The sequence below is a fragment of the Anomalospiza imberbis genome, chromosome 14, assembly GCF_031753505.1.
Source record: "Anomalospiza imberbis isolate Cuckoo-Finch-1a 21T00152 chromosome 14, ASM3175350v1, whole genome shotgun sequence".
Taxonomy (NCBI): Eukaryota; Metazoa; Chordata; class Aves; order Passeriformes; family Viduidae; genus Anomalospiza; species Anomalospiza imberbis.
In genome coordinates, this window is record NC_089694.1 from 9920963 (window position 1) to 9934509 (window position 13547).

Here is a 13547-nt window from a genome sequence, read left to right on the forward strand (position 1 = left end):
CGCCGGGGGTGTGTCCGCACTCGCCGGACCCCAGCCAGGGTCAGTGTCTAACATCCCACGGCCCGGGGGTGTGTCCGCACTCGTGGGACCCCAGCCAGGGTCAGTGTCTAACATCCCACAGCCCTTCTCCTCCCAGCACTGCTTCCAGGGATGTGCAAACACCCCACTGCTCCTGCCGTGCCAGCGGCAGCACAGCTGAGGACAAACCCTCCTGCCAGGACAGGTACACGCTTCCTCCAAGCCGAATTCTAAATTCTTGTTTGAGTTTCCCCGTCAGTGTCTGGGATGGCAGGTGGGCTCCTGGTTTTTGGAGATCACTGTATTCAGAGACCCCCATGGTGACCTCCTTCGCCCACCTCGGTGCGGCAGCCCTGAGCTCGGGAAGGCTGGTGGCTGCAGCCCTGCCCAAAGCCTCACCTCACTGACATTGCAGCAAAGCCCACGGATCAGAGTGACTTTGATAGAAATGTTTCATTTTAGACTGCCCCAATGAGGTAATTAAAAGGTCCTGAGTATTTAACTTAGTTACTCTTCTTTTCAGTAAGTCTTTCTCCCCACCAATTAGCTGGATAACTCTTACCCAGTTCACTTCCCAATTTGTCTTTCTTCCACTGCAGGGCCAGGATTTGTAATCTTTTGATTCACTCAGTAATCAGAACAAAGGTAATCAGGAGAGTTTTACTGACCGAGTCTATAAGCACTACAGTTCCTTAATATTCAGCATTTCAAATGCACGCATCAAGACAACATGCTTCTGTTCCAAATCCCAGATTACTGAAAGCATACAGCAACCAGGCATGCTCAAATTTTGATCAAGATTCCCTTTATATTGTATTTTTAAAAAATCTCACCAAAACCCCAACAAACCAAAAGCCGAAAATATTTAAAAGAAAAGTCCCTGTGTTTAATAGTATTAATATTTGATACAAAATTGAGATTTTAATGGCATTTGGACAAGGGACAAATGGCTCAAAAGAAATGTGTAAACTTGACTGAATGCAGGAAGGCAAACCCAGAGCTCCTGGAAACTGCTGGAGAAGGGCAGCACATCTGTCACTTCACAGCAGGCACCACACACTCCACAACCAGCCCTTGGCACTAAAAAAGGGCAGGTACAGAGGGACAGGAGCCACTCCAGCCATGATTCCAACTAACATCCAATTTTCATAACAATCCAGAGAACTAATAAAGTGACCACACAGAGAATGATTTACGACCCATTGAGAAAACTATTGTTTATTTAGAAAAAAGGTTACACTGGTAGAATTTAGCAGATAAAAAAATTCTTTTTTTTTTTTTTTAAAAATGTCATTGTGAAATTTTCAGACTAAAGTTCAGCAATACAAAGCTCCTGTAGCTGTAACTGAAACTTAATTTATTTCAGTTTTGAAGAGAGCATTTCCAATCAATCTAAAAACAACATGACAAACAAAAGGTGTGACAAGGGACAACTGAGCACAGATTTAGATTGGGATGGGACAGGGTTCATTCATTGTTTTTTTTTAAACAAGTCAACGTTATACACAATATACAAATAATCCCTAAGCATTGCATGAAAACAGTGCTCCCACTTAACTTTGTTTTTTTTTTTAGTTACCGATATTAAAAACAGGCCAAGTAATAAATAAAAACTGAGTTTAAATGAGGTAAATCCAAAAAGGTTCAATAACTGTTTATTCGTGGTTTTCAAACATCTAAAAGAATGCAATTTCAAATTGAAAGAATGACTACACTCAGGCAGTATTTTCGACAAACTAAAGTGGAACTATGTACACGTGAAACCTCATTTGCACTATGGCAACTGTTTGTTTGCAGCACATTGTGCTAAAATATGGAATAGGTAACACTTTCAGCCAGGTACTGAAAATAAATGTATAAGAAACTAAGCAACAAGTTAAAAATACAGTAATGTACAACTTAACAATTAAGTCCTTAGCATGGGGAAATAAAGCAGAGAACTGAATAATTTAAGGAGATGCAGATGGGTCCTCTTCATTCACAATTTTTTGTGCAATCTATACTCTGGAAAATACATTTCTGGTCACAGCTGGATATCTTCTCGTTTCAATGTCACCTGCAACAAAGGTGTACATAATTAGAATTAGGTGTTCAAATGAACACTGATCTCACAACTTCATGGAATTTTATTCCATTCACAGCTCAAAAAATGAAGGGGGAAATAAAACTATTTTTCTCATTCCCTAACTCTAGCTAATTCCACAGCAAGAACTACATTAATAAGTAGTGAAATGCTAATTTAAGCATACAAATAGGAAACAAGTAGTCACTTACGAGGGTATAAACTCCTTTAGAGGAGCAACCCCCTGAAAACCTTACCATCTCTAAATTAGGTAAGAAATAAATGCAGTCAATCAGACACTGTACACTAGGAAGAATGATATCAAAGATTTAACAGGAGCACAGGATGAGATTCCACAACTGTGCTGCTATACAAAGCACTTTTTCATACTTCACTATGCACACAGTGGGGTGCTGTCAGTGTTCCAAGCCAGAAATTCCAGCCCATCACACAGCTGGATGTGAATTCCACAGTACAACTGACATTTACCTGAGCACTCGTTATTTACACTCAGCAGAACATAGCTGTGCTTTTTTAACTAATGACTTTATATCCTTAAATCCTCACTTTATATTGAATTCCTAGTCAAGACAAAATTTCATATTTTATTATTAAAGAAGCTGTAAGTTCTCAGTAGTGAACTTCATCTACCAGGACTGCCTTTTCCCTTTTACTCCAAAATAGCATTTAAAAGAATAGGGAAAAAGCTGGGATTCCTCTACAGTCATCAGACAATAACAGCTATGAAGGACAAAGTGTCAAAAAAAATCCAGCAAATTCTTTCCAGAGAATGCTCATCATTTTCAGTTTAGAAAATACTCACAGAAGTATCTTTCATTATTTCAAGAAGATAAAAAGAATTAGTACTAAGAAGCAATAACCTGAACTCCCATCTTTTTACCCCCAAAGAGCACCTGGTATCAGCACAAGCTGTGTTACCCAAACCCCTTCACTTATGTGCCCTCAATGAGCCTTGACACCAAATGGAACATGAGATCCTTTTTCAAATTAGGCTGCTTTGCTCTGAGGTCACAATCCAGGAGTGGAGACTTTTCTCAGACATTCAAATTTTGTTTTTTCTTTTTTTTTTTTTTTTTCCCTTTCCTTAAAATGTAAAATTGTACACTGCCTTATGTATAAAGATTAATAGCAGTCTGTGACTAAAGTTGGATAGATCAGGTGAACTAATTTAAGCTCACTGGGACACTTTCCTTCCCAAATAACTGAAAACAAAACACTTCAGAACTCTTACAATGGCTCAGTGTAGAGGAAAAATACCTGCCCTCATACCCATAAAACAATATTTATGTGTCCACATAGCTCCACAGGTCTGAAAAAAACCCCAACCATTCAGAGCCTCATCAGCTACTAAGAACAATTGATTTTTCCAGAAGATCCAGTCTGAATAAGGGTCACTCAAAATACTCTAAAGTTTCTTTCTTTAAATAGTCCATGTTTCCATGCCAAAGTTTTCCTTTATCCTGTTCCTCAGATCAGACCAGATAAAAGATTACCCAGAGACAATGAGCTGACCAACTGCACTATGCAGCATTGTGGTTTAAAAGCTACTGCTTCTGTTGAAGTAAGATGAAGACACAAAACTTGAATTTGCTACATATTAGGCAAGATTTTGCTAAGCAATAGGTAGCAAAACAGGTAGATTCTTAAGGCTGATAACTATCAGAATTACATAAATCCACATGTGTTTTTGTATGGCAACTCTTCTTGGAAAAAGCAACAAAGATGCAACTTCACCAAACACTGCTGATGTGCCACATCCTCTGCCTCTTCTTTTTTCCCCAAGAAAAAAAAAAACTGAGCATCTATATAATCTCTCTGATGATAACAGGGAAGTATTTTTCTCCTCAAGCAGTAATAAAAAATTTAAAATACTAATAATATTTTTAAAATATAAATAATAGTAATATTTTTAAAACCCAATCCAAAACCACCCAAAAAACCCAACTCATATCCAGAAAAACCTCCAAACACGAAACACCATCAATCAAAAACAAAAATCCCCACAAACAAAAACAACTAAAACCCCCCCCAAAACACTGTTCAACCACCCTGGGTGATTTTAGGCTGTTTTGTCTGTATATCCATTACCAGTCAATGGGACCCATGGGGAGATACCAAATGACAGAAAATAATTAACAAACATTTTTACCTTTCCTGAAAGAATCTTCATTATCTATGCTTGTCTGAAGATTTATGAGTAAATTCATTGTTAAGGAAAAATATATATATTTTGCTACATATAATAAAAGAAAGCTCTTTTGCAGAAATTTTCTGAAATGTCAATGTTTAAAAGGATATTGTTTCTTTTCTTCTTTCCCCCCAGTACTGTCCCGCTTTTCTTTCTTCTCTGCCTTTTCTTTATCGTGTCTGGATTCCTTTAAAAATACACATATGGGAAATAGCTTATTATGGTACCCATTGTACAGGACATTTAGGACTGTAACATTTAACATCAGAACTGGACAGCTAAAAAAAAAATCATCACTCAAAATGACAGTACTCAGCTTCTGTGATTTCTGAGATTATTTTATCTTTCTCATCCAGTTCCCTGGTAGGTGCCAGCAGCAGAGCTGCAACTGGGAACCACAGTTTGGTGAATACAAATGTAACTGCAACATATCAGCTTTCACCAAAAGAAGCTGTGCTGACACATGCATGTGGAAATCTGAATTACAGGCTAGTTTATATGTAAGTTAAGAGCAGTCTGCAAATATTTTAGATTATTTGGAACCTGTAGGTTCTGAATTTTCCTGGCTATTGCCAAAATTAACTAGTCCTCCAAACTATCTTGCTCCTGCCAGGAGTGACTGCTGAGATATTTAAAGCCACAAGATATGAGAAGTTTCAGACACAATTTCTTACCCATTCACAGCGTATCTTTTAAATTTAGGCTATAAAGCAGCAATCAACTTCAGGAAAAAATATCAGCTTGTTCTGTCAACAACAAATAATCAACAGAAGAAGAAGTTATTTTACCTTTTTGCTACCAGAGGAGCTCTTCTCCATCTTTTCTGCCTTGATTGAATCACCTTTCTCTTTTCCTGAAGATTTTGATTTGTTTTTCTCCTTCTCTTTTTCATTTAAGCGAGGGGAATCAGAAGGACTTTCACTTTTGCTATGTTTTGAAGAACCAGCTAAAAACAGAACAGGAAGTTGTAACTCACAACAAGTAAAAGCCTGACAAACACACAAAAAGTAAAATACATACTTGTGCCATTTTCCTCTTTGCGTCGTTTAGTTGAATCCTGTGGTACCTCTCGGTCACTGTTTGAATGATCCTGGCACCAAATACAATTATGCAGATGTTAGCAGATTAAAACATACTCCTGAAGTAGCACCTGCTTGTACTCTTATGTTGGAGAACTAATTTTTGAATACTTAGAATGTAACTGAGGTGTTACATCTCGTGTGAAGTTTCTGGAGATTGGTTTGGAGGGAGCAGAGGTTTGAATACATTACTGCAAACCAACCCCTGAAAGAGTAACAGACCAAAAAAGCCACCTCTGATACAGATCACTTCTGCTCAAATAGGCTGTACTGCCAATTATTACTGCAATTACTGCAAGGGCTTGGAACAGAAAGCTTTCCAAGGATATACCAACTGTCTAAACTAGTTCATTAAAAATGTCACCAACCCTTTTTCGATCTTTCCTGTCCTTTTCATCTTTCTTCTCTCTCTCTCTGGATCTTTCCCTTGACTTGTCCAGATCTTTCTTCTCCACTTCTCTCTCCTTACTCTTGGACAGTGTTGGAGTAGTGTGGTTTATGTAGTGCTGTTAAATTAAGGCAACATCACCAAATATTAATACATATTCCTAGACATGTAAATAAAAAGAAGTCTTATTCTAACATATCAGACCTAGCTCAAATATTAAACATAAATATTTTATTAGCAAAACAAAAAGGGATTGAAGACATGTTCAAACTCGTCATCTATAATTTAACCTATAGCTTATTTACTCAATTTACTCAATTCAAGATTTTCTCTTAACTGAAACATTTATAGTAAATACACACACCACTGTTCACCAGAACTGTTGGATGCATGAACACAAATCAGACACAGGGCTACTGGAACAGGCTATGAAGGTTACTGGACTAAGTTAACACCTGCATTCTTGCCCAGAACAAATGAATGGAATCAGCTGCTTAAACAAGCTGTAATTCATTTTTAAAGAATAATCTTTACCAACCAAGTATTTAAGACAATATTTTAAATAATGTCTTTTAATCTAATTTCTACCCTTCAAATGAGAAAAATAGCTGACCATAGAAAAGAATTTTCTTTTCTCTAATATGTTCTAGATTGTTATATAAATATGGATATATTACAGTAATTGTATCTGTCTTTTTAAAAACAATTATATAGTTAGATCTAAAAAATATTAAGAGCACATTTTAAATTAAAACCACTTCACTTGGTATTTAAGTTACACCAGCACACAGATTTAAATCAGTATACTTCATTCTTTCTCCAGTTCCTTAAGATAACAATTTTATTTGGGGACAAAAAAATCTGTATTAAAATGTGCTCTGTATTTCTTTTTAGAGAGACATCTTACTTAAAAGGACACCAACAAAAGAGGTAAGTGGAAGATTAGTTTAAAACAATCAAGATATCACTTGAACCAAACCAATGAGTGTTTCACCTTTCAAAACTAAAGTAATGCTGTCCTTCTCCAGTTTCAGTAAATGTTTAACTTACCAAAACCTGATGTTAGTGACCCTATGTTAGAAGTCACACTGACAAAATTTAGGTCTCTTTCCCTTTATTTCACTGGAATTTTATTCTCCTACAACAGACTGAACCTTCAATACTTCTTGCACTAGGTATTTCTTTTTGCTTTTCCCTCACTCCTCTTTTCTTGTTCAATCTCCTACAATGCCATTCCACAAGTAAATTTATTCCTGCTCTCTTCTTTGCTGACAATGACATGCAAATACATCTCTAAATAGCCCCATTCATTTATCTCCTAGAGCTGCTTTCCACAGGAGAAAGCAACCTCATAGCTCTGCTTTCTCCTGTTCCATTTCTTGTGTTCTCATGGCTGTTCATGACAGATTCCACTGCTCCTCTACCATTCCAATGCAGAGTCTTGGAAAACTACATCCATCCTCCCCCACCCCCTTTACCAGAAAGACTTTATCAGCTTTCTAGAAATGCTGACAGCTGATGACACATCACATTTTGGGTGCTTTGGTGTGGTCTGTAACTTGGACAAATGCCAAAGGAGAAGGAAAAAAAAAAAAACCCAACCAAACCCTAACTCAAGTCTTGCACCATTTATTTTATAACCTGCAGTGTAAACCAGTATTTCCATTGTCTGGCTCCAGAAACTGACAAAGTCAGGAATAAACAAAGGCTGTAAGCAGACAACAGCACTAGACTTTTAACTTTCAGTGGAAGCTGAACTCAAATCTTACAGGCATCTGAACATCCCATCCCTTCCCCAAATAAGCACATGGAAGTAAAGAACATTTAACTTGTCTTACACCATGTACAGGGAACATTGTCATAAACTGCTTTAAGTCTCTTAGAACAGCACTGAAGAGTGAAGATTAGTTCATTAAGTGAGAAAGATTAGAAAAGAACATTTAGAAAAGCAAGGAACGGGTTGGACACCCCCCCCATCTCCCCAAACATTTAAAGAATAAACCCATTAAAAGGTCACAAAACTGCAACACACTTCCAGCTAAGTCTACACAAACACATTACAGTTAATTCTAAAACATAACTTTTCAAATTAACTAGAAAAATAAAGCTGTTTGCTGTTAATTTGATTACAAATAGTTCCAACTGCCTGCTTAATTAAATCAATTTGCTAATAAGTAAAGTAAATATTTTTAAATAAAACTTTAGCTTAAGTAATGAAAACATAAGCAAAATTTCAATTAACCAACTGAATCTTGATTCATACAGTAAGTAAGGGAAAAGTGAGATTTTACAGATTCCAGTATATCACCCTTCAGGCAGAGGTAAGCTCAAGACAAATACTATAGTTTTCTAATTTAAAAAAATTAAATATACAAGACATGATGATGATTTATAAAAGTATCTAGATTCAATCTATAGACACCGCAGTTTCATCAATGGTAAGATGAAAGGATGTTTCCCGTATTCACTATCCCTACAATCAGATACAATTGGTATTGGAAAGATTCAATTAAAAACCAAAAATCCACCTGCAAGTGTCCATTAAAGAATCACAGTAAATTTCATTTAAAATGTACAAAGTGTTCTGAACACTTTGCATAAAGATAACTACAACTAAAACAACAGTGTAAATACAGAACATGGAAATCCATAACACATTTTTAAATTAAGTGAATATAAGTAACCCTAGGTAAACCCAAAAAGTATCCAGAAAGTCCAAATGCTGAATGGTCAGCATTTTCCCAGCAATAAACCTTTGTGCAGTTTAGTTACACACTGGTACTGACTGTGAGATCAAGCAACTTTAGAAGATTTGATCCATTTCCTATCACTCACATCCCCTGACGTATCAGCAGGTGTGCTGTGACTGTTACTGTACAAGTTACAATGTGTTTGAGTTCTAAAAAGAGCAACAAAATAGTTACAGAATAGTGTCTAAAATACACTATTCCCAGTGCTTGTTAGGCCACACCCAGAACACTGTGTTCAGTTTTTGTCCCTGCTATACAAAAAGGATGTGGACAGGCTGGAGATGGTGCAGAGAAGGGCCACAAAGGCTGACGCAGGGCTTGGGAAGCCTGACACGAGGGAAGGTACGGTGATCGAGGGAAGGCACGGTGATCGAGGGAAGGCACGGTGATCGAGGGAAGGCACGGTGATCGAGGGAAGGCACGGTGATCGAGGGAAGGCACGGTGATCGGGGCTTGCTCAGCCATGAGAAGAGGAGGCTTAGGGGAGACCTTAGCACTGTGCCCCAGTATTTAAAGGGTGGCTACCAAGGGAGATGTCCTTTTAACATGGGAAAATAATGGGTAATGGATACAAGTTACTCCTGGGAAGATTCCAATTGGACACAAGAGGCAAACACTTCACACCAGGAACAGTCAGCCACTGGAGTATCTCCTCAGAGAAGTGATGGATTTCCCAAGATTGGACACTTATAAGATCTGGCTAGACAGCGTGCTGGGCCAGCCTGCCTGTACCACATTTTTGCAAAAAGGCCGGACTAGCTGATCCTTGAGGTCCTTTCCAACCTGGGATTCTGATTCTATGAACTCCTGAGAGCATTCTTTAGTATCACTTCTCCTAAGATAATGAAACTGAAGTGTATTTACAGGAAGCAAATACACAAAGATGATAATTCAGGAGGCTGTCTCTGATGCTTAGAAACACAATACTGTAGTACTAGAACATGAATACAGTTGTGAGGGGAGAGTATCAATAGTCCAGAGACTTCTCAAATATTCTTTAACTAATTACTGTTCTTTAATTGGTATATTCAAAACCCCTCAAACAATCCTAAGAACTATTTTAGCTATTCTATTAGCTCTTCAGCCAAATAAATGGCTTAATCATAACAGCTTAATCATTATTAATAGCCTAATCATTATTAATGGCCTAATCATTTCTGTGTATTCAAAAGTTTTAGAGAGGAATAGAAGAAACACTAACATACGACATCTCTTCTAAATATTGACAGTAAGGTAAATTCAGGGAATTTTTGTTATGTTGCTTCTACATTATCAACTGTATCTCCTGTACAGAGGATTTACACACCAGGACAAAATCCCCATCCCTCTATTACTATGCTAGTATTTACTGGAATGGAATTTGGATTTCTGATGGGAGTTCACCACAAGAGCAAAAGTTAACTTCTTTCTGCCACAAAACATGAAAATAAACTTGGCTGGTTTCTAAAAGATTCAAACCTTTGCTGAAGAGTCCTTGAGTTCGTTGAGGTTGTCCTGTAGAAAATGAACGGAGATGACAGGTGAGCTGGAATAGTTTTCAGAAACCAGAGGGACTTTGGGAAGCACGGCCGTGCCCTTGAAACAAAAAACAGCTACTCCTTCTGGAATAAATCTTATGTTAATACCATACTTTGAACAAAGCTAGAAACTGAAATACTTTTTAAAAAGAAAGTAGTGGGGGGAAAAAGACAGTTGTTATCTATTGTCTAGACTTTGCTATTAAATAAACTACAAAATAAGTCTACATCTAATTCTTCCTAAAACGGTGAAAACACACACTCCTGGCTAGAAAAAAATATAAAGAAAAAGTAGTTTTAACTCTAACTATAGCTGAGCTACAGGTGAAACAGGTTTTAAATACTTTCAAACTTGTATCTTCTCCACTTTCAGTTAAATGTGGTAGAAGTCACTCTAGAATGACCTTACACTGCTATTTATAAAAAATGTTGCCATTTAGTAGTTATCACTGTCACCTGTTTTCTCAAAACTAGTAAAAACTATTTGAATTCTCCAAAATTAAGTTAATTATTTCAAGTAAATCTTACATAGAAAAAGATGTACTTTGGAAAAACAGAAAAAAGAGAAGAGCTTGTTCTAAAGTTGGTAAGATGGTGAAGTTTAAAGACCCACATAATCCATCACAGTGCTCTTGATGAAGTATTGGTAACTTACAGTTTTAAATGTTCAACGTACTGCAAATTCAAAGATTCCATGAACATAGATGGTTTAGAAATAATATAAATATGGAGCAAGGAATGGCTACCCTGAGTCTTCAAGTAGGCTACGCCCATGGTTTTGTGCTGCGCTTGAGTGCTTGGGGTTTCTCTTTGCTGGGTAGGAGGCTTGGTGGCCACATCTGGTTTTATCGTAACGCAGGGCTCAACATGGTGGGAACCCATTGGAAATAAACAAACCTCGAAGGGAAGGTACAACAGAAGCTGCATGCGCACTGAATATACACAACTACAGGAGAACTGATCACCAAGGAGACTTTAAAATGGAACTCCTTTCAAGACTCCTCCTTAGAAGGCACATATCGGTATGATGCTCATCAAGAAGCCTGATGAATTCAGAGGTATCGTACATCCCGTATCATCCAGGAATCTTCAGTGCTACAGATTCTTCAAAGAAGTGCAGAAAAATATGCTCCACTCTGTTGCAAAGACTCATTTGCTTGTAGCTACCATTGCACTCCAAAAAAAATGACTGCTTAAAGCAATGAGGCACTTCTGTGTAAAAATTCTCTTGAATTTCCAAATACTATTTTACAAAATTTGTGCTAGGTCCTTGAAGCATTATTTTGGTTAATTAAAAAATATTTTTATAGAAAAAAATGACAGTCCGCCAATAAAGAAAAGGAATGCATTTTCTAATGCAACATAAAACCTCCAGTGGTTCCAGTGTATACTTGGCACAAAACTTGAAGGAAGTCGAATACCGGCATCCCAAACTTGTGAGCCTAACATGGGTGCTGCCTTCCTCAGGCTATACTAACCTTTACTGTTGAGGAATGTGACGGAGAAGAATGTGTATCAACTTTGCGGCGTTTTTGTTCTAAGGAAAGAAAAGAACAGTGGCATTATTAAAACACAGTTCAAAGAGGAGAATCAAATAAAATCATTTTGTGAAGTACTAACATAATTACAGCTAGATTTCTTACCACTATGTGAATTTTGTTTTCCTTAAGCTATCTAGAGTTAGCAGCATACCTTGACCATCTTTATGCAAGTTTGCAGCAAAAGCGTAATGTGAACAATCTGCTGCAAAATTATGCTCACTCCAAACATCCATTTTATGGAAGTCAGTATCTGAATTTCAGAATTCCTATGAAGACCCTGAACAGGTAAACTCTATGAAAAACATTACAGCCCTCCCTTATGTGGTTTGCTTTAAACAGCACAAATATAAAACTCAACATAAGCCTCAGATCATAACTTAAGGATTTGCTCACCCTTAATATAAGAGACTGATAAAGCTTTTTTGCATCCTTCTTAAGTATGCAAATGCCTGTATCTTTCACTTTTTCTGTCTCCTTCCAATTCAAAGGTTGTCATGAAGCTCTCAAAGTACACACTTAAGTTTTTGCTTTACACTTTTGCAAAACTTGCATGGTCAAAGTTATACTAACACATTTTAATATAAGACCATTTAGACTTACATTCTAAAAATGGCAGGCTTTGTGAGAACAAGCATTCACTGGACATGTGTGAAGTTCACACATTCCCATAGTCTGCCTTTTGGAGATATTCTGACCACATCCTTTAGATACTGACTGTATTGAAAAGCCAGTGCCAAAATCTTACTTATTTTATAGCGATTCTCTCTCAACTTCTCTAGCATTTTTTGATGTTCAGTGATTTTCAAGTGACACATTCTATTTTTCTAGACAAGAACAGAAACCAAATATTCAAACTTACCCCTTTCAGATTCTGATGTTTCTGATCGGGGAACAGGTGACTTCAAGGACCCAGCTACTGGCACCTTTTCTCCTCCTTTAGCATTTTCCTTGGATTTCATTTCCTTTGCTAGATCTCTTTCTCTGGACGGCTCCTTTTCTCTCTCCTTTTCTGCAGTTGACTTTGACTCAATGATGGTAACAACCGTCTTGGACTTTTCTTCTTTTGAAGCTTTTTCTTCTTTCTTCACCTTTTCCTTCTCTTTGTCAGATTTTGGCGTTTTCTCCTTAATCTCTCTTGCTTTCTCATCTTTGTTTGCCCGTTCTTCCTTCGGTTTATCTTTCCCATCTTTCCCAAGTGCCTTCATCTCCGGAGTGGCAGCTGGAGTCTTGTCTTTTTTTTCTTTATCTTTTTCCTTCCCACTTTTTTCTTTATCATCTTTCTCTTTAATAATTTTGCTGCATCAAAAATAAAATGGCCAATTAGCATGGATACAAAACACAGCTCTAGCTTTATCACAGAAGTTTTACTTCTGAATGTTCGACAGAATTTCCTGGAGCAGACACCACGATTTCAGATTTGCCGTTTCTTTACCAGAAAAGCAAAAAGAAAATGTTCTCATTTATCTTTTGTAGCTAAAATAAAATGCATTTATCAGTAAAACTGTGTATTTTAAAGGAAATAATGTTATTTTTTAAACTTTAAAGAAATGGGAACTATTTACACAGAACCCAGAAGGAAAATTAAAAGGCAGGTCATTTCCAAGTATATTTCTGTGGCTTGGAAGGAAGAAAATAGAAAATGTGTAAGAATAGTTTTTCTCACCTATTAGATGTACTGTTTCCATTGCTTGTTGTCACCTTCGGTGTAGCGTTAACAGTTTTATTAATAACTTTCACCACACCCTGAGACTTCTCCTTTAGTTTATCTGCTTAAAAAAAGAAAGAACAGCTCTATTTCAACAAGTTAATCTATAACCTACTGGTTAAAATACAACAAGCAGCTGAGCATATTCATGTCAGGTCATGTGTAGCTAACAGCTAAAACAGGCAGCAGATCACTCTCTCCCAAAACCAAGTAAAAATAAAGAACACACACTGATCCTATTTAGCATCACATTTTTTTCTTTTTAGCTTAATGAGGCA

The 13547-nt window shown here is 37.1% G+C and overlaps 1 protein-coding gene across 6 annotated transcripts in view; it reads right to left on the reverse strand.

Annotated features, from left to right (window-relative positions):
- Positions 1 to 1209: 1209 nt before the first annotated feature.
- Positions 1210 to 13547, reverse strand: part of THOC2 (THO complex subunit 2) — a 49658-nt gene continuing 37320 nt past the window's right edge. Inside the window, exons 30-39 of one of the 6 annotated variants that reach the window (XM_068204839.1) lie at positions 13228 to 13330; positions 12424 to 12860; positions 11502 to 11560; positions 9965 to 10000; positions 5737 to 5874; positions 5310 to 5379; positions 5078 to 5235; positions 4400 to 4476; positions 4251 to 4298; positions 1210 to 2074 (exon numbers count right to left, since the gene is read on the reverse strand). In XM_068204839.1, the coding sequence (XP_068060940.1) occupies positions 4271 to 4298; positions 4400 to 4476; positions 5078 to 5235; positions 5310 to 5379; positions 5737 to 5874; positions 9965 to 10000; positions 11502 to 11560; positions 12424 to 12860; positions 13228 to 13330 (1106 nt within the window). In that variant the 3' untranslated portion in view covers positions 1210 to 2074; positions 4251 to 4270. Of the gene's footprint in view, positions 2075 to 4250; positions 4299 to 4399; positions 4477 to 5077; positions 5236 to 5309; positions 5380 to 5735; positions 5875 to 9964; positions 10082 to 10678; positions 11561 to 12423; positions 12861 to 13227; positions 13334 to 13547 lie in introns of those variants that run through there. The other 5 variants (XM_068204838.1, XR_011004101.1, XR_011004102.1 and 2 more) reach the window with 5 other exon arrangements.